Source organism: Amphiprion ocellaris, chromosome 20, assembly GCF_022539595.1.
Source record: "Amphiprion ocellaris isolate individual 3 ecotype Okinawa chromosome 20, ASM2253959v1, whole genome shotgun sequence".
In the NCBI taxonomy this organism is placed as follows: domain Eukaryota; kingdom Metazoa; phylum Chordata; class Actinopteri; family Pomacentridae; genus Amphiprion; species Amphiprion ocellaris.
The window spans coordinates 27656215-27681214 of record NC_072785.1 but is presented as its reverse complement, the minus strand read 5'-3'; the positions used below and the strand labels follow the sequence as shown (position 1 = coordinate 27681214).

The 25000-nt window shown below is 39.4% G+C and overlaps 1 protein-coding gene across 1 annotated transcript in view; it reads left to right on the top strand.

Moving 5' to 3' along the window:
• The window catches only part of atrn (attractin), a 205906-nt gene extending 184859 nt beyond the window's left edge, over positions 1 to 21047 (top strand). The window contains exons 28-29 of the mRNA XM_023271357.3: positions 6368 to 6482; positions 13390 to 21047. Of these exons, the coding sequence (XP_023127125.1) occupies positions 6368 to 6482; positions 13390 to 13514 (240 nt within the window). The 3' untranslated portion in view covers positions 13515 to 21047. The remainder of the gene's footprint in view (positions 1 to 6367; positions 6483 to 13389) is intronic.
• Positions 21048 to 25000: the final 3953 nt, after the last annotated feature.

Here is a 25000-nt window from a genome sequence, read left to right as displayed (position 1 = left end):
TGTTTCAAAAATTTGCTTCAGATTCGCCTGATAATTGTATGGAAACATGGCTATTTTCTGTCAATCTATGCACTAAACCACAACAGACAAACGTAAATAATTAGTTAATACAATTACAACAGACATTTCAATATATTAAATCTGTTTTTTTAACCTACATCCGGTTTTGTTCTCCCTTAATTTCTACATAGGACAAAACAAAGTGGACATGTGTATTAAGGAAGATAAATTCTCTTTTAGCTGTTTTGTTTTTGCCACAAATGGAAAGTGAAGCACCTGGTTTGTTGTCCCTCAAGTAGAAATTGAGGTTGTACAGTGGATGCAGCGCTGATGAACACTCGGTGCAATCAATTACAACACGAGGCCTGTTCAAATCCAAATGATCCCATTGTCACATCCCACATCATTCTGACAGCGAGTCGCTTCCAATTCCAATTTTATTTGCAGTGCCTCTTCCCTCTCCAGTTATGTGCATGTGAGGAACAAGCACGTAAACAAGCGACAACCTAAGAGCATCTCGCAGCTGCTGCAGTGGAAATTGGACTTGGCAGAGGAGTCTTACGACAGTCCCTAAGCTGTGAAATTAAAAGCTGCCTGTCTTTCCCTTCTTTTATTTATTTCTTTCCCAACACACAGTACAGATGTACTCAGGTTATCGCGGCCGCTCCTCATTTTTCAATTGTAAACAAACTGGATGAGGAATACATTTGACCCGAGGCAAAAACAGACCTGTGGACTGCAGCAAACCAAGCCTAGTTGGACTGCTTCTGGCAAGGCCAAAATAATTGTTTCATCTTTTTCATCTTTCCTCGTACCAGGGGGATCGAGGAGCAGAATTAGCCAAGTGTGATATTGCACCACCTAATGTTGCATTGGAACAGTTGTCACTATTTTTATTCCCATTTCTCAGAAACCCACGTCAGCTGAATATAATGATGTTCTGGCAGCGTGGTTTTGAAAATGGGGAGAAATGATCCTTATAGTGAGTGCTTTGTTGTCTTATCTCGTTATTGAGTCATCACTCATTTATCACACAAAGCTGAAAGGCATATTAAGCTTTTATTGCCCTGAGGGACGGTGTTGGCTTTTACTGTAATCAAATGAAAAATAGCGTCCGTTCATCTGGTTCTCTCCCGTCCCTCTGGTGACTATTTAAAGGTGTTTGTCTAAAGTGTGTCCAAAATGAGACGGAAGCCTTTTTGACAGTCCCACAGTGTCCCTGGCAAAATTAACAGAGGCTTGATTTTACCGTTTATGGTCTCTCAAAGTTGATCAGATTTTTTTTTTTTAAAGTGAGTCAGAACTTATGTAATTAGTTGTCTAGTCTAGAGTTGAAGTTCTAACTGGCACACAAACAGGCATCTTTCCAAAATGTGTCTTCATGCATATTTTGAAGTATCTTGAGTATGATTAAGAGAAAAACTTTTTATACGTGCTTGAGGTGGATTTAGACTTTTTCAAAATAGTTTCTTAATGAAAGATGGAAACACCATTTTCAAATAAGTTGTGACATCACTCATTTATCACTCTTAACTCACATCTTTTGTTGTCTTGGAACAATCAAAACCCATTGATGTTAAAAAATAATTACAGTTTTCCGAATTGAAAACGATTCTTAAAGACTTCAGTCTCCATTTTTCTCCACTTTCTGGCGGCACTATGAAGTCTAGTTTGTTTGCTCCAATGCAGTTATCGGAAACCAGTCTAATTCACAGTTTATTTTTTGGTCATTTTTGGAATGTTTCAAAAGTTTGCCTGAGATTTTCTCCACAAATATATGGAAATACGGCTGTTTTTTGTAATCTATATACTAAACCACAACAAACAGACGGAGTTAGTTATGTATTAAAGTTATAACAAACATTTTCTACATATCACAACTCATTTTGGGTGTTTTATTCTGCTTTTATGTGAAGACTTTACCACTCCCCCCTCACCCTGACAAGTTGAGGCAGATGTCTGCCCTCCCTGAGCCTGGTTCTGTTGATGATTTTGTCTTGTTAAGAACCTTTTTGTTTCTTTCCACTGTCAAAAGTTGCTTTTAGAAAGGGATTTGTCGAATTTCTCTTCATAATAAAATATTATATGGTCTTGACCTTACTGTATAAAGAACCCCAAGATTCCAATGTGATTATGCAGAATTCAACATGCTACGAATCCTGTCAGCTTATGACTTTATTGACTGTATTGTTAACTGAGTAATAGATTAAAACACACTTGCCCCCCCTTGTAGTCAATACATGGGTCATTTCAAACACACATGTCCAACTTCTATTAGTAAAGACACTTGCCCTCATTGTCATTTCTTTTAAAATTAATGTCAAAATGCTACAGCGAGTATCTTGAAAGACACAGCAAAAGGGAGTAAATTAAATGTTTTTCTTTAATGGGGAACATTACATGGAAGGAGAAGCTCTGTTTTCTCCTTCATAAATTTTCCCTTGTCTAAGTCAAAGGCCATATGATAAACAGTGTCACATGCTGTACAGATTGCAAAGCCCTCTGGGACTGCCTTGTCTTAATTTTGCCCTTTTAAAATAAACCTGAACAGAAAAAAAAAGATGATTAAGGAGGGACTAGAAGACAGAGAATATATAAAACAAAGCACTGACCCGTCTTGTGTCTTATTTGTTTGCGTTAGTCGGGCTCGTTTCTCAAACTCACTGCACTGTAAGAATAATTTATTGTGAAAATTCCAGCGAGTCAGGGTTGAGAGACGGCACATAGTCATGGTCTGAGTATTTATTTTTGGCGTGCTGCTGCTGCTGCTGCTGGTTCGACTGCAGTGTTTCCAGCAGGCGAGTCCATCCCTCTACGAGCCCATTTGTCTGAATGTGAACTATCCCCCCTGTCAGTTGTTTGGGGGTTTGTAGCGCTGCATGTGTGTGAGTGGAAGATCAACACAGCTGAAAATTGCTGCACGCTCGGAGGCATGCACGCAAAGCATCGGCACACACAAACACAACCTCCTAATGACCTTCCCTGTCCAAAGAAGCATGAACGTAGCAGGTTCTCAGCTGCACACAGACACACAGTTGTATTGCAATTATACACAAACAGTGCAAACTCTAAGGATGAGTCGTCAATGACATTGCTATTTTTATGTCTGTTGAAGCCTTTTGGCCTTTATACATATGTTTATATCTTGTTTTTCATAGATTAAGATGTGAAAAACCTCACTGACAGCTAAATTTGTTCATTCACACTAGTTTTGCTGTTTATTGACCAGCTTTCAATCGATTCTCATAGTCTTGAACATGCTTTTCTGGGCTACAGGTGGATAAACATGCACTAGACACGCCTGGGCTGTTTTTACGTTTGATTTTTCTTCTTTTATTCAAATTTTAACAGCCTATTGCATCAACCAGTCAGTCTCCAAAACATATTTGTGAGTTTTAGAGTGTCTGAATGAGCTCCTATGTGACCTACACCCAGAACATATCTCTCTGTGGAGATCCCCAGATGCCCTTTTCAGACATGGAATACATAACAACATTTCTGACTTCATTAATCTTTTAAAGTAATGGCCTTCTGTTATTCAGACATTGGTCACTTTCAATGTTCCTCACATCTTCATTCAGACATACCTACAACTCTGACAGGAGAGCACGAGTGATAATAGTACATCAAGTGATGTATAATACATACTAATGCATTAATACAGAAAAAGCTCAGTCTGACCTAATAGCAGTTTCTCAAACCGTGCAAATAACTAAGAGCCTAGTTTATTTATGACTTCTTAGACATGTAAAATTCTGTCTATGTGTGATGATAGTGTAAATACTTAACCAACAGTAAAATATAAAATGGAACCAGGATTCAATCTGAGGACGGCTGCTATGTAATTAATGGTTAAACAGCAACTGTAAGATCCCGATCAATCCTGTCTCCATGTCAAGGATGATTTATATTTTTTTAATATATGGACTTTGCTGCTGTTTATGTTACAGGTATTGTAAATATTATTACTACTGTTCTATTATTATTTTATTCCTATTACTATGTCTATTGCTACATAAGCTGCTGTAACAATGTAAATTTCCCCTGGCGTGGGGAGAAATAAAGGACTTATCTTATCTTATCTTATCTTAGACTCTTGCTAATGTTTATTACTGTGAGTCTCATTAATCTGACCTGTTACAGACACTGTTCTTGCAGTAAAGTTTTTTTTTATTGGACATTTCAGTTTGTAATAGATATGAAATTGTAGAACAAGTGAATGAGAAAGATATGTAATGTCTTTTTCACTCTGTGATGTTGATCAACTAATATTGGTGAAGAAATGTGAGAAAAATTAGTTTGTTTACATTTGTATAACGAGAACAATGATTTCAGTCAAGACCAAGATGTGTTTTAAATGTTCTTGAGATGGTGTCGCTGTCGAACCTAGAAATGGTGTAACGTCAAACCAGTCTTGAATGTCACAGAGGTGGTCCAACGTTAGACTCAGTGTTAAGTGTTCTAGAGGTGGTACGATGGTGAACCTACTCTTAAATGTTCTAGAGACAGTACAACATTGATACCATCTCGAGAACATTTGAAACACATCTTTAATCATCGACTTGAGATGGAACAATGTCAAATCCAGTGCTCCAGAACATTTGAAACACAGCTTTAATCAAAACCAGCTTTAGTCAAACAAATTTAAAATGTTCGAGATGTCAAACCCAACATCAAACTCTTAAATGTTCTGAAGATGGTACGATGTCGAACCCAGTCTTAAATGTTCAAGAGATAATACAATGTCAATGTAGTCTTAAATGTACTAAAGAAGGTAGGATGTCAAGCCTGGTGTCAAACTTTCAAATGTTCGAGAGATGGTACGATGTTGAACTCGGCCTCAAATACTTTAGAGACAGTACAATGTTGAACCTAGTTTTCTATTTTCTATAGGTGGGAAGACTTCAAGCACAGTCCTCACTTATTCTGGAGACAGTACAACATCAAACCAAGTCTAAAATTTTCACGAGTCAGTACGATGTCAAACCCAACATCAAACTCTAAAATGTCAAACCCAGCCAAGTTTCAGTTGTGGCATTTACAGAACACTGTTAAAAGAACTTCCTCAGACATGAGACCAACAGCATATAAAGCTGGTATCGCCTGTACTGAGTGTGCCACATGTCTGAAAGTGTGTGTTACCCAGTAACACTACACAGTGGAGATAATAGAGAATAAAACGCTCTTCACTGTCAGATCGCACCTGAACACGGCCAGCTGCACAGATACACATCTGAAAACACGTCGCATGCTATAAACAGGCAGACACACATCTGTAGGGGCATAAACAAATGCAGTCTCCCTTCTGTTACAACATCAGCTGCAGTAAATCTACACTCACACTCGCCCAGAGGCATCCAGGTCTTTGTGCCACCTCCCTCAGCTACCTGCATGACAGCCAGCGTATCCTGCTGGTATGAAAGGTAAGCCTCGGAGAGACGAAGCACAGAATAAATGTGTAAAATGGGTCAGAGCCTGAATATCATTACTGCCCTGCTCCCCATGCGTACGCCTTAATGTGTGCGCGAGAGTCTGCATGTGCGAGCGAGACAAGCTGAGAGGAATTTGTGTCTGAAAAGGCGAAAAGAGTCTGTGTGTGTGTGTGAGCTTGAAAACCGAGTGTGTAGCGGTGTTGCCACTTGGGGCGTTAAGCTCGACTCTCCAGAGTATAAAGACCGGCGTGGGAAGGGACTGGACTGGTGGGTTTTTGGAGGTGTATGTATGTATGTGTGTGTGCAGTAATGTGTGAAGCCTTGCCATGGGCCCAGTTATGTGTCCGGCCCAGGAATTTGAAAATACAAAGCAAGGGAGACACACAAAGTTATTTGTATGCAGGCAAGATGGTGGCATTCTCCATATCCATATCCAGTGTTGAGGTAAACCCATGAATATTGTACGAGGCGAGCAGCAGCAGATCCGGACAGTGTTTACAGGGGGGAAACTCATCCCCACATATGGATGAGATGCTGATAAACAGGAGATATTGGTATTAGGGAGTCAGGTGTGTCAGGCAGCCCGCGGCGACAGGAGTGCACCGCCGACACAAATCTCTGCTTGCAGCGTCTCCACTCGATACCCGGTAGCTGCCCACGCTGCACACATGTGGTATTGTCATGAAATTGTGCACAGCGGGGGGTTTAAAAAGGCATGGGGGTCCAATTTGTGCCTCCAAATCAGTGAGTGTATCTCAGCGGGGGATCGACAGGTTGTATTTTTTTACCCGGTTCTATGCATGTTGCTGACACAAACAAGAACAGCAACAGCAAAGCCCCTGTTAGCCGTGTCTTTGAAAATGCCGTGCGTTCACCAGGATTTGGGAGGCTTGCGATGTGTAATACTTATTTTCTTTTCCCTTTTCTTTCCGCAGTCCGTCCCAAAACCCATTGCCCTCGAGCCTTGCTTTGGCAACAAAGCCGCTGTGCTCTCCATCTTTGTTCGGTTACCCAGGGGCACCGGCGGCATCCCTCCTCCAGGACAGTCTGGTAAGAAGCAACCCCCGAATCCTTTGCTTGTTTTCTTTCCTGTCTTTTTATTCTTTGATTGTTCTTTTGCTTTTTTTTGTTACACCAGCTTTCCTTGATCTGAGTTCCTTCCTCTGTTCATGTACAGCAGCTGTAGTTATAGTCGGACCGTGACAGGTTTGAGCCTTTTACCCTCTTCGAACTTCCTTTTCTTTTGTTTTCCCTCATTGGCCTCTTTATAATCCACACTCCAGTACACACAGCAACTCTAGTTGTTACTAAACTTAACTGGGAGTGTTGGTCAGTGAATCACATTTTCATTTAATGTTCATACAAGAGGAGAACTGTAAGATACATCCCAGTTAAGGCCGGAAACACACATAAACAACTTTCAAAAAATCGATAAAAAGCTGCACACTCTGACTCATCTCGCTGTTTTTTCACTGTCAGACCACTGTTGACCCTCATTAAAGCCAGTTAGCTTAACTGTCAGCCACAGCAGTCCATCATTTGGCTAACAGTTTGTGCTGGCTCACCATCTGTCAACAGGAAACTAAACACACATCAACACCTGTAGTCTGAAATCACATATTTTGGGATTCCCAAAACAGATCTCCACCCGCATTGTAATGCAAGTCCAGCATTTTCAAATTTGTGCATTCTGTGTAGTTATTTTGGAAAAATACAGTTTTGAAGTGTGTAAAACACTGAAAGTCCATGGACGCTTGTTCATTAATCAGTGGATATAGGATCCATATGTTGCCGTTCTAAAATCCACTTTGCTACGGGAACAGCAACTTCCATGCAGCAAACAACCACACTAATCATTTCAAGTTTTGGCAAGGATTTGGATCGTGCAGTAAGACAGCCCTGCTAGTGTTTTTTGGTGAAATTATTTATTTTATTGACAGTTCTTGCCTCCCTCCCTGCACATATTCCACTAGACTGAAAATGTGTCATTGTACATGCGCCAGGAAAGCAAACGGTGCTAAAGACAAATGCTTGTTATGAGGAGAAGCTGAACAAGAAAGTTCTCCATCGTACTCATCTTTGTAATTAATCAATAAAAGAAGTGTAATTGAAGTAGTCACTACCAGTCTTTGAAGGTGCTTTGATTCGTCCATGCTTTCCATCAGTGGTGCCCAAACACAATGAGACTGACATATCTTGAGATTTTAATGAGTTCTAAAATCTCCAGAAATCTTATGAATTTAGAAAGTTCTAAAATCTCTGGAAATCCTGTCATATGTCCATCAGTACAGTATGGTGAGTCTTGAGGTGTGCTGTGCAAAGTGGACAGACACATCAGAAGATTTCTGTAATATTGAAGTTATGGATTCTCCACAAAGCCTGTGAATTTAGAAAGTTCTATAATCTCCAGAAATCCTACGATATGTCCATCAATATGGTGAGTCTTGCAGTGTGACAAGCACAATCGACAGACATGTTACCCAATTACTGGAGATTTTAGAAAATTCTAAACTCTCCAAAAATCCTATGAATTTAAAAAGTTAGAAAATCCTGAGATATATTGATCAGCTTCATTAGCCTTGGGGTTTGTTGAGCCAGAAAGGATGGACATGTAACAGGATTTCTGAAGATTTTAGAAAGTTTTAAATTTTTCAGAAATCCTGTGAATTTAGAAAGTTCCAAAAACTCCATAACTCCTACAATATTTCTATCAATATGATGAGTCTTGAGATGTGCCAATCAAAATTGTTAGACATATTACCCGATTACTGGCGATTTTAGAAAGTTTTCCAGAAATCATATGAATTTAGAAAGTTATAAAACCTTCAGAAATCCTGCGTTATGTCCATCAGCATGGTTAGTCTTCAGGTGTGTCGAGTAAAAAAGGACGGACATATGTTTGCGACAACGGATGGAAATTAGCATTGTTCTAAATCCTGCTTATTTACTACAATCTTGTGTAAACCTATGAGATTGTGTGTTCATTAACATGCATTGTCTCGTCCAAATAAATCACTAAATTAAATGAAATATAACAGGATTTCTGGAGATTTTAGAAAGTTCTAAATTCTCCAGAAATCTTCAACGTTTAGAAAGCTATAAAATCTCCATATGTTATATGTTCTCTCATGTGTTTGTCAATATTATTTGTCTTGAGGTGTGCCGAACAAAATGGACACACATATCCCAGGATTTCTGGTGATTTTACAAAGCCCTAAATTCTTCTGATTTCCTGTGAATTTTGAAAGTTTGAATCCAGAAGTCTTGTGTTATGTCCATCAATATTATTTGTCTTGAGGTGTGCCAAGCAAAATGTGCGGGCATATCACAGGATTTCTGGAGATTTGAGAAAGTTCTAAATTCTCCAGAAATCATGCAATATGTCTGTAAATTTTTTTCAGCACACCCCAGCACTAATCACATTGACACAGTGCTGCTGTACAATGCTGAATCAGCTATTATATCCTGTAAAACCTACCCGGCTTGGATTTTTGTGTTCGATATGAGGGGTTCTGATCTTCTGTCTGCTTTTAGACTTAGAAAAAATCCAAATCGTTTACGCAGAAACCATGAATTGATTTGGTTTAGAAGTTGATGGAAGGCCAAAAATACATTTTTAAGTGGTTTCATCAAGGCCAGATTAATAATGATTCATCATTACCGTTATTAATAATGGCAGTTTCACCACTTAAACACTCAGCGAAATGAAACCTCCACAGTTTCGATCCTCTTGTGTACAATTAAGAAAAATAATGTCTGGGATCCTCAGCGACGCGAGGGAAGAGTAAAGGATTGTGGGATATCGTATGTATGTCTGACGAACGCTGAGGAACTCATACATGTCAAACAGGCTATGAATCATCTCCTGTGTTTACTGTAATTATTTCACGGTAGCACCATTAATTTGACTTGATGTATTCATTCTTAAAGATCATGCAGTCAGCTCCCCTGTCGTCCTGCAGTCCTCTGTGGTGACACGAAGGCAGCTTGTTGCTTTGCTTGTCATCTCTTCCTTCATCGTCTTTGTGTTTTCTCTCTGTTAAGCTGTATGAACGCACACTCAGCCTCTGCTCTTTTTTTTCCGTCTCGTCTGTGAGGTTTTCGGGTCTTAAAGTGCAATCAAGTGTCCTCTCCTGTCTTGTTTTTGCGGACGTTGTGATAGCGCTGAGGATTGAGTCATCATCGTGGAGTGTTTCATCCTCTGCAGTTGTCTTCACATCCGTCCATCCTTCATCTGTCTTTTCTAGGACTGCAAGCACTTACCTTTTCTCAGTTTTTTTCCCCTGTTCTGTTTATTCCGCTCTCTCTTCTTCAAGGACTCAAACCAGAACTTTCAGTGTTTCTTTCCCTTCTGCGGTGTTTAGCCTCTTTGCCTCCCACAGTTGCAGTCCCCAGACCATCAGCACGCCTAAGGCCCCTATTAATTACCACACAGTCCTTTTGTCATAGCAAAACCGCCTCTGCTCTCTGTGGAGCTTTCCCTCAGGCAGCTTTTGTTGAGACCATGTTAGCCATGTTCCTACCATCTCTCCATGCCCTTGGGGGTCTCCTGTTATAATGCTTTTAACTTGTTTCCCATCCGGCCACGTTTTCTTTTCTGTTTCTTTTCTTTTTTCCCAAACTCTCAAGCTGCCTTCTGTCATCAGCATCACAGCCCTCGTCGCACATCTGTTTTCGGTTTAGCTCGTTCCAGAATGGCCGCCCTTGCGTCTCTCCAAACAGCCGAGAAGAGGTCAGACTATCTCTGATTGGTGTCCGAGGCTCATTTCAGGGGAATTCGAGCCGTCCCACACCCACTTTCAGATCAATAAACACGCTAATAGTTGCAGCCTGCTGCACAGAAGACTGTATGATTTCAGAGGATGCGGCCGCTCCCAGCGGAGTTTCTATTTTTGCCGTCGGCTATGTGCGTTTGATCGGGGTAAATGCATCCATTATTGGTGGTAAATGGAGTTTATTGGAATTTCATGGCTCAGAGAGTATTAATAAATGTTAATGAAGTGTGGTATAAGTTAATGATTGCCTGCGTCTGTGATCCCACTACCGGTGGATGTGATGGATAGGAGTTGGTGTGTGAGGTTTCCACACTACAGCAGCTTGAACTCAGTGCAGTTATAATAATAAGTAGCTTAATTTAAAAAAAGAGGACAGCTGATTTAAATCTGCTACTAATATTATTATTTCAGTGTTTTAAATTTCTCTGGAACAAACACGTTATGTATTTTTGTATTTCAATATCTGGCAAAAAAAATTTCCTGGAGATTAATAAAGTTTTATTTTAGTTTTATTTTATATATTTTATTATTATTATTATTATTATTATTATTATTATTATTATTATTATTATTATTATTATTATTATTATTATTATTATTATTATTATGAAATCAGGATGATTAAATTCAATGTCATTTTGTTTTTCGGTATCTGGCAAAATAATTTTCTTGGAGATTAATAAAGTTTTATTTTATCTTAGCTTGTTTTAATTTATTTCACAATGATTTTTTATTATGAAATTAGGATTATTAAATTCAATGTCATTTTGTTTGTCAATATCTGGCAAAAATAATTTTCTTGGAGATTAGCTTATCTTTATTACTACTTATATATATATATATATATATATATATATATATATATATATATATATATATATATATATATATATATATATATATATATTTTTTTTTTATACCCATCTGCTAAACATTCAGAGAAACTTTCTGCTCTCTTTGCAAAGACCTCACAGTGTGATTGACACGTTTCCGTGCACGTACAGCATCTTTTTTTCCTCCTTGTTTTGGAGCGCATTGATTTCTTTTCTACTCAGAGCTTTTTTACTGCAGACTTTCTGACATGTCACAGGAGGGAAAGCATGGGTGTAAAAACTGAAATTACATACTGGTGCACTTGAATAGAACAGAGCAATTGTTAATGTTGCCGGGAACATCTGGACCTCACCGACTGTGACAAGTCGAAGTTTCTGCTCATTTCGACCCGTTGCACACAATTATTATTAGTGAATGGTGTGAAATTGGGACACAGCTTGAGTGTGCAAATGGATCAAATAAATCTATTAACGCTTAAACTAGTGCTTACCAACCTTTTGTTGTCCATTAACCGCAGCCAATAGGTAAGAAAGGCATGTTATCTTCGAAAAATCACCAAATTACAACATTTATCACAGCTGGAAACTGCAAAAATAGAAGGAATCATTGAATTTGCAGCTTTTTAATGGTCTTTATACTACTCATCTGCTGTTTCCTTGGAAAACTTAGCCAGATCTAAGCTTAAAATTGTGGTATTTCATCTAAATCACTTTATTCTACATGTCTACATTTAAATATTTGCCTAAATGAACCATTTAATGTTTCCTGGGCATGAACTGCAGGCAGTGTTTACATAGAGCAGATAGGAGACAAGTATGAAAACCAACTTATCTAATTTGAAAAATACGTATAATAGAGACACCTTTTTTCCCCAAATAAATGCCAGAAATAAAGCACAAAAAATGTTGTGTTCTTTGGCACAACCAGAAGACCATTAGTGGCTCAGCAGCAACCAACCTGTCAAGTAACAAAAATTGTGGGACTTTTCAGATGAACTGCAGGCAGTGTTTACAGAGAGCAGATAGACAAGCATAGAAACCAATGGCACATTAAAGTAGTGAAATACCTACAGTATGTTGACCCACCATCTTTAGTTCATCAGTGCTGGTACAACCTGTAGCAACTTGTGAAAATGTTCTACATGTTGATTATAGGGTGTTCCAATTTTTCTAAAATAAGTAATCAATTGCAATTAATATTTATAGTATTATAACAGTTCCACTGCACAGAATACATTTCTGAGTTCTCTCTACTTCTATTCATGGTTGTGTTGTTTACGTAGAGGTGCAGGACTTTATGTTGCAGTGAAAAATGAACCCACAGTGAGTAAAAATGAAACAGGTGCCGAAACGCCCAGAAACAGCTTGACGTTCAGAGGGATAATTGGATATGAGTTTGTGGATTTTTTTTTTTTCAGGGGCTGCACAGTAGCTCAGTGGTTAGCACTGTCGCCTTGCAGCTAGAAGCTAGGTAACTCTAAATTGTCTGTAGGTGTGAATGTGTGTGATTGTCTGTATACTGTTTGATAGACTGGTGACTTGTCCAAGGTGTCCCCTGCCTTCAGCCTGAGTCAGCTGGGATAGACTCCAGCCCCCCGTGACCCTAATGAGGACTAAGCGGTGTATAGATAATGGATGGATTTTTTTTTATTTATTGTACTTTGAAATAGGCTGCTCAGTCATATCATTTCCAACAGCTGAAATCTTGAAAAAATTTGTGGCAGAAATCACGGCATCATAGAGTATGGCCATTTAATATAGATGTACCCACAAACAAAATGAACTTGCACTGAGCACAGTTGTGTGTACGTTATGTACAGATACCGAATCCTATGACATAAATATGTAGTGAGCAGTGGGAATTGATGGGACTCAGAAACACCCCCACAATTTAATCAGTTGTTCATGGGATCATTTCCCACAGATAAGTCCCGATAAGTCCACAGCGGTTTTGTAGTAGGATCGTAATCATGTGATGTAGTATTCACTGGTTGTCAAAGTTACAGTGACGCCGTGCTGCTATCTCGCAATGATAGAGAAATGCTTAACAAATCTGTGAATCCAGACTATAAGCCGCATCACTGCCAAAGTCTAATCAGGTGGTCCTTGTGTCATTTCTGACCTTCCCTGAAATTTTCATCCAAATCCGTCGGTCCGTTTTTGAGTAATGTTGCTAACAGACAGACAGACAGACAGAGGGACAAACGTACACCAGTCATCACAAAAAAAATAATGACGCAGCTCGATGTATCCAGGTCACACCAGCAGAAAAACATGTCCTACACATTTTTGCACTATCTTGATCTAATCTAAGTATGTTTGTATTTGTTTGTGTTTGTTTGTGTGCAGGTCTGGCGGTGGCCAGTGCGCTGGTTGATGTTTCTCAGCAGATGTGCGTCGGCTACAAGGAGAAGTCCGGAGGTTTGCGGAACCGTAAGCAGCAGCCGACGGCGCAGCCATCCACCTGCATCTGACCACGCCCCCCCTCCCCGTCCTCCTCTACCAATCCCAAACACCCGGCGCCCTCCCGTCAGTCCCCGCCTCGGCCCCCTCCCTCACGGACTGGCAGGGAGAGGTGCATGCTGGGACGCAGGACTGGAACATTTTAGGTGAGGGGCTGAGTCGCCTGGCGGACTGAAGCCTCGGCGGCCTCCCCCTCCCTCTCCTCCTGACAGGACTGAATGACAGAAACTGGAGAGAGGGGGAGCGATGGACGGATGGACGGACGGACGGACGGACGGACGGAGGGAGGGAGCAGGTGCTGACTCCTCCCCTCCCCCACCGAAAAACATTTTACATTTGTCGACACCGCCTCGGTAGAGTCGAGGCGGCCACGGCTTGCTGCTAGAAGACATCCTTTGTCTCATAGTTTTTTGGAAAATCCAGAGACTTTGCAACCGTTTTTATTTAAGTTATTGTTTTTTTGTTTTGTATCGTCTCGATTTTTCGAAGGCAGGAACAAACTGGACATGCTCAGCTGCACACACACACACACACACACACACACACACACACACACACACACACACACACACACACACACACACACACACACACACACACACACACGCACACACACTTCCAGTAAATCGCAACTTTCCATTCCCCTTCGTACCCGTTCTGTAGCTCAGATTCTTGAGCCTCGGACCAAAACTAACAGCATGTTCAGTCTTCCTTTAGCACGGATCCGCTGCAGGAGGCCCCCCGACTGACGCCACATTTCTAATCGGCCGCTGTGTCTTCTGCAGCTTCGGTTTCTCCCATCTGGCCGAGTCCAAATCGAGACCGCAGAAACATCTCATCCACGCTGCTGGCTGGCTCGCTCAATCGCCGGCACGACGGAGGCTTTTTCCAGCTAATTACTCCTGCTGTTACAATGAATGTCAATGGCTCTGCACACGCACTGGTGCAGCAGTGAAGCAGCTGGTGGTAAGAAAATCCTCTGTGGTGTTCAACACTCGTCCCTTTGGCTTCCTATAGATCCGCTGATTGACTGGAGTGATTAGGTTGAGGAAGGGGGTGGGGGGGTCCAGCTCTTTAATTGTTGCCTAAGAAATCCATTGCCTCTAATTATTGCTCCTTAAATGCAACGCATGCGCCACCAGGAAGTCCAGCGCTCGATCTCGATTGTTCCACGTCCCTGAACTATCCACTGACACCCAATTAGCCCCCTGCAGCAGCGATGTTCGCATCAATGCAGCTACATTTGAACTGCAGCAGTGGAAGCGTCAATTTCCTTACATAGGACTTTTAAATTGGCCAACTCTTAATTCTGGGGCCAAAAACACGACAAGAATGAAAAGAATCCATCACATTCTCTCCAGAAGTTATGCCGTTTTTCTACCTGCTCTTATCTAAAAATCGCTGCTCCACTTTTTTTTAAAAGCCACACTGCTTATTTCTGTGTCAACACATAATTCTGGCCTGTTTTAATGGGATAAATTCAGCTTTTGTAGCATATTTAGTTCCACACTACCCCAAAAAATGTCAAATCAGCCACACTAATGCTTCAGAAAGACAGTTTATTCTGTTACACTGATGCTAGCAAAATGATGATTTCTGCCTATTACAGTTAAAGGTCCCCCCTTGGAGTTTTCGTTTACCATCAGTGTTCCTCACTTAAATGCATTTTATGTACTTTTGAGGTCTACAAACACGTTTCAAGCATTAACTTCTTCTTAAAACATTCACAAAATCCCTTCTAATACCATTTTAAGGTCTCATTTTATGCCCCTTGTCAAATTAATGGAAGTCTCAAATTTGTTCAATATGCATCTTTCAGTTTTTTACCTTTAAATATCACAAAAAATGGTTAAACAGGCTGCTGCTGTTCCCGCCCCCTTCAGGAAGAAAACTCTCTCTGCATCTATGTAGACCTCCACAGATCTGAAAGAATTTTCTACTGCCTCTAACTTTCGATCTAAACTATCATTTCCAACACATTCTCTCCAGAAATAGTCTTGTTTTTCTACCTGCTCTTATCATTGCTCCATTTTTTTTTAAAGTGGCGATGCTTATTTTTGTGTCGACACGGAACAGAAAAAACACTAAAAAGGACAAAACTCAGGCTGCTAGTTTGAAAAACAGCTTTGAAATGTAATCCAGCTGCTTTTATAAGAGGAGCCACATCTGTTTCCTCTTCAGTCCTTCGGTCTCGGGTTCATCCACGGCGGTCATCTTCGCAGGGTCTGACTAAAAGGCCGAAAATATTTATCTTCCTGCCGCCTCGCAAGGTTATTAACTCGCCGCCCTGTGAGAAGTGCAGTAATAGAACAATTTAATAACTTGCATTCTTGCCCTAAAGAGCTCGTCGTGTTTAGTTCCAGGTTCCCACATGTGTTCGGCATACTATGACTGCTCGCCGCCTGGTTAAAGGGCAAACTTTTTGCACCGGGAAAAGGTCAGAGCAGAAAGCATGAACAAAGTTGACATTCTGTAATTACAGAGAGTGACTGTACTCAGCGACGTTAAGAACTGCGAGGAGTCGAAGCGCCTCACTTGCACTCTGTTATCAGCTGTTTCCTCCATCAGAGTAACTTTCAGGCTTTGATGTTTTAATTTATCCTTTCCGCTAAAAGCTCGATGGTGGAAAATAATTATCAGTCATTAGCTGAATGTCAGGAAATTAGTTCTGTGTTGTTGGTAAGTTTGTCCACCTCCGGCAAAAAAAACAACAACTCTGTTTAGTTTTCTACTAACCTGTCGCTGTTTCTCAGGTGTGCCGGAGTTCTCTGACTTGACCTAAAACACTAAAGTCAGTTCTTCTGGTAGTTAATCATCATTTAAAGATCCCATTAAATTCCAAAAATCTTGCACAGGGATCGACTGATTGTCTTCAAAGACACCAAAAACGTATTTAAATTTGCATGAAAATTGAAAATCTTCATGTTGAAATTCAGAAAAATGCCTTAATTTATGTTCTTCTAATGTTTAATTAAATGAGGAGTTTCCAGCTTTTGTTATTGAGACGTGCAGCCAAAAGAAAGCACATTTTTGAACAGTTATTTTTTGTACAAATTTGATAGTCAGAAAAGAACAAAATATTGACTTTGATAATCGACCTGACTCCTAATCATGTGTGCAGTGTGGAAATTTTGGCATCTGTGGCTTTATGAAGGCAAAAATATTCTTAATCTTTAGGAGAAATGATACCAACTTCCACTGATTTGAGTAAAATGTACTTTGCAAAGAGAATTAAAGTTTAAAAACATGCGTTTTAGACTACTTGGCAAATTAATGACGCATCGTGTAAGAGATTCAGTTTAAAAATCAGACTTTTCTTTAGCATAAATGTGGAAATTTCCAGTGATTTGAGTAAAATTCACTTTGCAAAGATGCCAAAAGTTTAAAAAAAAATATTTGTTTTAGTCTACTTGGCGAATCATTGAAACTTAATTCATGAGAAAATTCAGACTTTTCTTGAGCAGATATGATACAGTTTCCACTGACTTGAGTAAAATTCACTTTGTAAACATAACAGTTTGAAAATATTTGTTTTGTGGCAAATCGGTGAAGTTTCATTCATAAAATTCAGCTTATGTTGCTAAAAGTTGCTTAAGTTTAAAAAATGGGTTTTATCAGCCTGGCTAATCTGTGAAGCTTCATTTAAGAGATTTCGGTTAAAAATTCTGACTTTTCTTTCACAGAAATGATACAATTTCCACCGATTTGAGTAAAATTCACTTTGCAAAGATGCCAACATTTTTTAAAAAGTATTAGTTTTAGTCTACTTTGCAAATCGGTGAAGCTTTATTCATGAGATTCAGTTGAAAATGCAGACTTTTCTTCTGCACAAATGATACAAAAATTCACTTTGCAAAGATGCCAGAAGTCTAAAAAACATGCGTTTGGTGAATGTGTGAGGTTTCATTATTGAGATTCAACCTAAAAGTCCGACTTTACAACAACACGAAGCAAATAAATGTTGCGACCCCAAGCTGATGAGTAAAAAGAAAAAGCGAGAAAGCAAAACCTGCAAAGTCCATCTCTAAATGTGACACCAGAACTTTGTCCTCTGCAGCATCAGCAGCCGCTCTGCGATCCGTCAGCTCCTCATATATTTGATTTTCTCCGACTTTTTCATTCCCTACAGCGGCCCGCTTCCATTTAACACAAAACACTATCAGTCCGCTTTATTGACGAAACTTCTAACCGTCTTCGTCGTCACAGAGAGTACTGTAGTAATAATTCACCAAGAGAGAAGATTGTTTTTTGTTGTTGTTGTTGTTGTCTTTTTCTAAATGAATGTAAAATGAAAAATTTTCTGTGCAGCCGAGGTAAATCTGTGAACTGGAACACACCCGAGGGCGTTTTGGAAGTCAGTTTCTCAGGGTGACGGGGCGATGCAGTGGTTAAAACGTCCAAGATCATGAAAACCCAACATGTGGAAGCTGCATCGATGAAAACGTTGCAAAGAGGAGTCCAGTGACCTCAGATAAATCCAGTATCTCGTCCCAGTTTCACCCATTTTCGGAGCTGCAGCCATAAAAACACCAACATTTACTCGCCGTTTGACCCACATCTGCAGCCTCCCGTCAGGTTGTGTCAACACCACCTAAAAAGCGATTAGGGAAATTTGTTGCAGTTTCAACATTTATCCAGCACATTTCACCTCCAGTCCTCCCACGCAGGCGTTTTCATTTATTTTTCGCTGATTAGACGTCTTCTCGGGACGGCGTGGGCGTCTGCACGAGGTGATTGAGTGTCCTGTTGCACCTGAACAGTAGAGCTGAGTGAACTAAAATCACAAAAAAACACTATATTGTTGCTTACAGCTTGGTAATGATGAATATATCTACAGTTATCATGGTTCTGGCCTGTTTTAATGGCATAAATTCAACCTGTGAACACGCTTGTAGCATATTTAGCTCCATACAACCTGAAAAGACGTCCAATCAGCCACACTAATGCTCCAAAGAGCCAGTTTATTCTGCTGCACTGTTGTGGTCCTACTAGGCCAACCCATAATGCTAGCAAAATGATGATTTCTGCCTCATTTTATAATCTGCTTTCAGTTGTCTCACACTAATGTTAGAGGTGCCCCCTCGGAGTTTTTGTTTACGATCAGTGTTGCTCACTTAAATACATTTTATGTATTTTGGAGGCCTATAAACACGTTTCAAACATTAACTTCATAAAACATTCACAAAGTTCATTTTAATGCTATTTTAAAGGTCCCATTTTGTGCCCATTTTCAAATTAAAGGAAGTCTTGCATTTGTTCAATTTGTGTCTTACAGTTTTTCAACTTAAAATGCCACACAGATGGTTAATTTCAATATTTAAATAGGCCATTGGGCTCTTAAAACTAATGAGCTGCTGCTGTTCCCGCCCCCTTCAGGAAGAAAACTCTACGTCTATGTAGACCTTCACGGACGTGAAAGAGTTTTCTATTGCCTTTAACTTTCTATCTAAAGCATCATATGATGTGGAAATATCCACAAATTCACTGCACATTTGTTGGTTTTACCTCATTTAATGTTTAGCATTTAGCGGTGCAGAGCAGCAGCTTGGAAATGAAGCGACTTCCTGTTAACATGTAGCCTTAATGCTGCATTTCACTCATTGTTTCATACTTATTTTTGCTGTCTGACAACAGAAACAGCAAAATGTGTAACTGAAAACAGCTTTTTTGCTAACTTAGCTGTATTAAAATGCAGTTTATGTGAGCACAGAGAGAAGTAAACAAATGTGAACTAAACACTCAACCCACCCAGTCTTTGTTTATTGATTTCAATTTGAAGTTTCTACCATCTCTGAGCATCCATCAGCTTTATCTGTAAGCATACGATCAAAGCTAATGCTAGCTTTTTAGTCTCATTAGCCACACAACGCACAAACACTAAGGACTGTTCTCTTATTACGGTGATACTGCAGTTAAAAATGATGAATAATCCACTGGGTGTTGAGTTCCAAAGATGTTGGGAGCGCTTTAAGACTGTTGTGTTCACTCTTGCTGCACACATTTTGGTGAGCTAATGGCTAAGAGTTAGCAGAGTTAGCTTGAGGAAGTAAATAAACCTGGCGGACCGAGTTTCAAACAACCACAAAACACAATAAAAGTACATGTTCACCATATGGGACCTTTAAATCCTTTTTCTTCCCTTTACTGGTACATTATTGCATCTGTTGACGCATTAGTGCCACCTATATGTTAGCGGAATAGTGGCAGAAATGTGCTCGTAAAAATGATTGAAAACTCCACGGGGTGCTTTGAAATTGCTTCCGATAAAAAACGGAACATTTCCCATGTTGGGTTTTCTACTAGAAGACTTTTATTGTGAAGCAGCTGAAGGGAAAAGTTAGCGAGTTAGCTTTGCTGATGTTAAATTATAAATGCTAAAGTTGCTTTTACGCAGCCATAATGTGTTGTGGACGCTCCTTGGTGATCTCTAGACATCTACGAATGCACGAAAAGCAGGAAAAGTGGTCTAAAATGAGAATATAAATGAAGACGAATGCTAAATTCCAGCCACGGCGTGTGTCCCAGTCTTCCTTTAGATGCCGTAGAAGTGACAAATCAAAAACTTTAAAGAGCACAAAACAAACGGAGAGAATTTTGGGCTCAGAGGTTTATTAAATCTTTTCCACTTTCTCCCCGCGTTCTGCCGGTAAACACGAATTTTTCCAGCGTTTACCGCACTGGTGTCGCATTACAGGAACCAACAAGGGTTCCTGAAGTTCACCTCTTGCCGCCCGAGCGCGACGTGGAAAAAATATCCGAGAGGGGGAAGCGTCGGACGTTTGCAAAAAGGGAAACGAGCCTTGCACACTGTCGCTGCCCCCGTATACCTGATGTCTAAACAGATGGGCAGCTTTTCTTTTTTTTTTTTTTTTTTAAATCTCACCCTGCTTTCCAAGCCTCAAAACGTTATCGGGTAACACTTTAACTTTACAGTGGCCTTATTTCGGCTCATTAATCTCTGTATTAACTGATAGAAATGTACAGCAAAAAAAAGCAACAAAAAAAAACGCATATTTATAAAGTGAGCTAATATTCACAGTAGATTTTTTTTGTCCAACACTGGCAGCATTAATATGTAATTAAAACGCTTCTTTAATACACAGGTTGAAGCAACAGAATAAGGTCATTGTAAAATAAGGCATTACTCTTTTTTTTTTCTTTGTATAGCGGCATTATATATATTGAGGAGGTAGTTTGTTAATATGTATAATTTAGCAGTTGCTGTTCATTTTTTTCTCTCTCTCTTTTTTGTAAATAATGAGGAAGTATTGTGAATGACATTTGTTGAATGGTTTTAAAAAAAACAAAACGTTAAAAAAAGAGAAATCATTTAAAATCTCTCCAGGCTTTTAAACAACGTGACTACAGTACATAGCATATTTTGTAATGTATGGCAGCAGCGTTAAGATGAACAAGCATTACTAGAAACTGATGAATACCTAAGTGTAAAACTTGAGGATAATAGCTTACTGACCTTGTAATTTACTGATGTACATAAAAAGAATGACAGAACATTTTTGTCTATTATTAAATGTGAAAATCTACCCGTTTGCTGTTTTTTCTTTTAGTGCTTTTTTGGCAACATTTCTGGTCTTTTCAAGTGGAATTAATTGTCTTTGATGCTTTGAGAAACGCCGTACGGTGGAGTTTGAACTTTAAAGTGATGGAACTTGTTGAAAGAAGTGGAATATATATATATATATATATATATATATATATATATATATATATATATATATATATATATATATATATATATACATATACATATACATATATATATATATATATTTATATTTATATTATATGTCTTTATTTATTTTTTTAAACAGATATTTGACAGCATTTCAGTAGTTTTAACACTTTTTGAGCATTTTCAGGATTTTTTATTTTATTTATTTCCAGTTTAGGTTTCCCTGAATGTACCCTCACAGGATGCTGCATATTTATCCTCAAAGGTCACAGACCTGATCTTAAAGCTCCTGGGAGGATCCAGCAGGTGTCTGAAAGTTCCTTCCTTGTTTTCTCGTCAGACTGAGACTCTTTGGCTCCGTCTGAAACAAACGTGGAGGATTATCTCCAGTAAACAGAGGCTCCCTGAGGCTGGTTCCTAAATGATGAAGGATATTTTTACTGCCTGCTTCATGTTTGGAGGCTTCAGGCTGCAGAATCTTCTCACCTGTAATTATTCACTCGTCTTCACTCTTTCATCTCCTCATTCCTTCTTTTCTCTCCACGTCTGCTTTCATTCACCTTCTTATTCTGATCTTTTTCCTCCCCTCTTTCTCACCCGTCCTCACCTCCATCTCTTCTTCTTCTAGTCAACTCATCTGGTTTATTTCCATTTCATTCTTCTTTTGTCTTCATCTCTCAACATCTTTGCTGCCTCAACTTTTTACTCTTTTATCCTCATTTTTCTCTCGTCTTCTTTCCATTTTCTACTTTTCTCTCTTTTTCTGCATTGTATGACCTTATTTTCTTTCTTTCTTTCTTTCTTTCTTTGTCTCTCTCTTATGACCTTCTCTGACCTTGTTCTTTTCCCTCTTTTCTTCCCACTCTCTCTACTCTTTTTAATGCCTCCTTTTCTGTTTCTTCCTTTTTTCTGACTACATCCTTTTATTTTGTCTTCTGTCCTTCTCTCCTTTGTCCAAATCTGTCCTTTTATCTTTTCACTTTCTTCTCTTCTCTATATTCCACTTCTCTTCTTTTATTTCCTTCTCCCTCTCTTTTACTGCCTTCTTCACTTCTTTCTCTTCCTCATTTTTTTATTCCTTTCTTTCTCCTTTGTGTGAGCTTCCTCTTCCTTTTTTCCATTCTTCATATCTGTCATTTTCTTTCCCCTTCAATCTTTCCTTCTTATCTTTCACCTCTTTCTCTGTTTCTTCCTCCTTCCCTCCTTTTTCTAGCTTTCTTCCTGCTTTTCTTTCACTACTCTCCCTCCACTCCTTGTTTCTCTTTTTCATCAGCTCATCTTCTATGTCCTCTATCATTCTTTCATTGCTCCTTCATCCACTTTTCTTCTGTCTCTTTCACCTTCTTTCTTTCTTTCTTCCTCGTTTCTTTCTTCCTTTCGTCTTTCTTTCCTTCTTTTCTTCCTTCCTTCCTTCCATCCTGCTTTCCTTCCTTTTCCTTCCTTCCTTCCTTTGTTCTGTCTTCCTTCCTCCATCTTTCCTTCCTTCCTTCCTCCTTTTGTTCTTTCTTCTTTCCTCCATCCTTCTTTCCTTCCTTTTCCATCCTTCCTTCCTTTGTTCTGTCTTCCTTCCTTCCTTCCTTCCTTCCTTCCTTCCTTCCTTCCTTCCTTCTTTCTCCCTTCCACCATCCTTCTTTCCTTCCTTTCCTTCCTTCCTTCCTCCTTTCATTCTTTCTTCCTTCCTCCATCCTTCTTTCCTTCCTTTTCCTTCCTTCCTTCCTTTGTTCTGTCTTCCTTCCTCCATCCTTCCTTCCTTCCTTCCTTCCTCCCCCCACTTTTCTCTCTTCCTTTCCTCCTCCTCTTTTTCTTCTCGATGATTCGTTTTTCTCGTCTCTGTTTCTTTGACTGACTTGTCCTGATCGTTCTGATAGTGAACTTCTTCCTTTTCATATTTTCACCTCTACTGCAGTTCTGTTTACTCAACCATCTTCCTCCTCCTTCCACCTCTTCCTCCTCCTCCTGCCCTCCCTCCATCTCGGAGTGTTTGCAGACTTTCCATGCGTCCGGCCCATTTTCAGGTCATCTCTTCTTTATTGCTTCCATCAAACGGACTAATATAATTATGTGTGATTGGCTCGGTTCTTCAGCGGAGCTGTCAGGGGCAATAACGTCTGGAAAAAATCCCCTCCGTCGTATTTCACGTTTGCTGAACAGAGGTTACACGCTGAAATGTAATTCTGAGAAATGCTGCATTTGTGTTTTCCTGTCACAGACCTCGGTGTTGTTTTTTTTAAATTCTTTAACTTCCTGCTGACAGCATTATTACAATTAGTCGACATTTCTCAGAGGAGTCCGCCCCGTTTCATCTTATATAAGGAGCTGTCACACTCACACAATGACTGAATGCTGCCTTTTTCCTGTTGAATGAATAATCTGCAGTAAATCCAGAATGTGGAGGTGAACCTGTTGCCTCGTGCAGGAGGAGCTCAAAAAAATGTCAAAAATGCTAAAAAAAATTAAAGATATCATCCAAAATCACTGTAATAAACAGTATTGACAAAATATATTTATTAACTCTTATGGAGCTTGTAAACATGGAATTTCAATCTTTATCAGCAAACATTGTTTATATATTAATTATATATCTATATATATTGACTGCTGACGTCGGACGTTACGGTGAGCGTATTGCGTAACTTCCTGTTGTAGCGCTGTGTTGTGTTCTGTGACTGTTGTACCTTATCCACTCCGTCTAATTTGATATTCATTTAATCTGTGTGTAGCGGTAATATTTGAATCGTAACATACACTCGTTTTCTTCAAGCACCTTCTCAGTACTTAATTCTAAGTTAATCTGTCTCACTGTGCTGCATATAATTACACACTGCGTCGTACGATTGAGACAAGGAAACTTGGAATGACTTTTCATAGGTAAGAATAGTTTTTGGCTCTTTTTTCATTATGCAATCTTGTTGAGAGCTTCCAGTCTATGAGAGCTAACTAGTTAGCCACTAGCAAAACGCTAAGGCGAGCTAGCAGCTTGACAAGCAAATACCAGACGATTAATAGTAGCTGTAGTATAGTTGTACAAGCAGTAGTAGTAATACTAAAAGTACAAGCAGCAGTAGTAGTATAAACAGCTGTTAGAGTCGTAGAAGTAGTATCAGCATTTGTAATAATATTACAATTTGTAGTAGCAGTGCCAGTATCAGCAGCAGTAGTGTACTAAAAACTACTACTAGTAAATAGTCACATTGCTATTACTACCACCAATACTACCAAAAGTAGTTATAAAGTCTAACTCATGTATATCCAGATTACCATCTATGTTCTTCCTCCAAACCCATTTTATGATTGGGATTACAGGCAGTTCTTTAGGACTGCTCTCAAATAATTGAAATGTTACTAAACAAGGTTATACTTATCAAATTAAATAGCTCTGGTCTCCAGTATATTGGCGAATTTGGTTCTTTGTACTTGATTTATTAGCATGATTTCTTTTTAATATGTTGTGTACAGACTTAATTACTTCTCTGTCTACTTTTCTTACTCCATGTAGGTTTCCCAGAGACTATGGGTTGAGGAGGAATTGGAAGTTTGTCGGCTTAGACCTGGTGTCATTCCATCAGTGTTAAACTTCCCGGTTCATCCTGGAAGAGTACGTGCCAGAAAGACCACGACCAAGCAGCCTTGAGATCTTAGGCAGCGTCTCCCTCAGGTAGGTGTCAACGGTGTTCACGGTCAGGTCTGTGGTAATCATGTCAAAAAACAAAACTGAAAAAAATCTAGATTATAAATCAACATGTAACCAAAGCACTCTGTGTATAATGCCATAGTATAGGATGTAGTTCAGAAAATGTCAAAGTA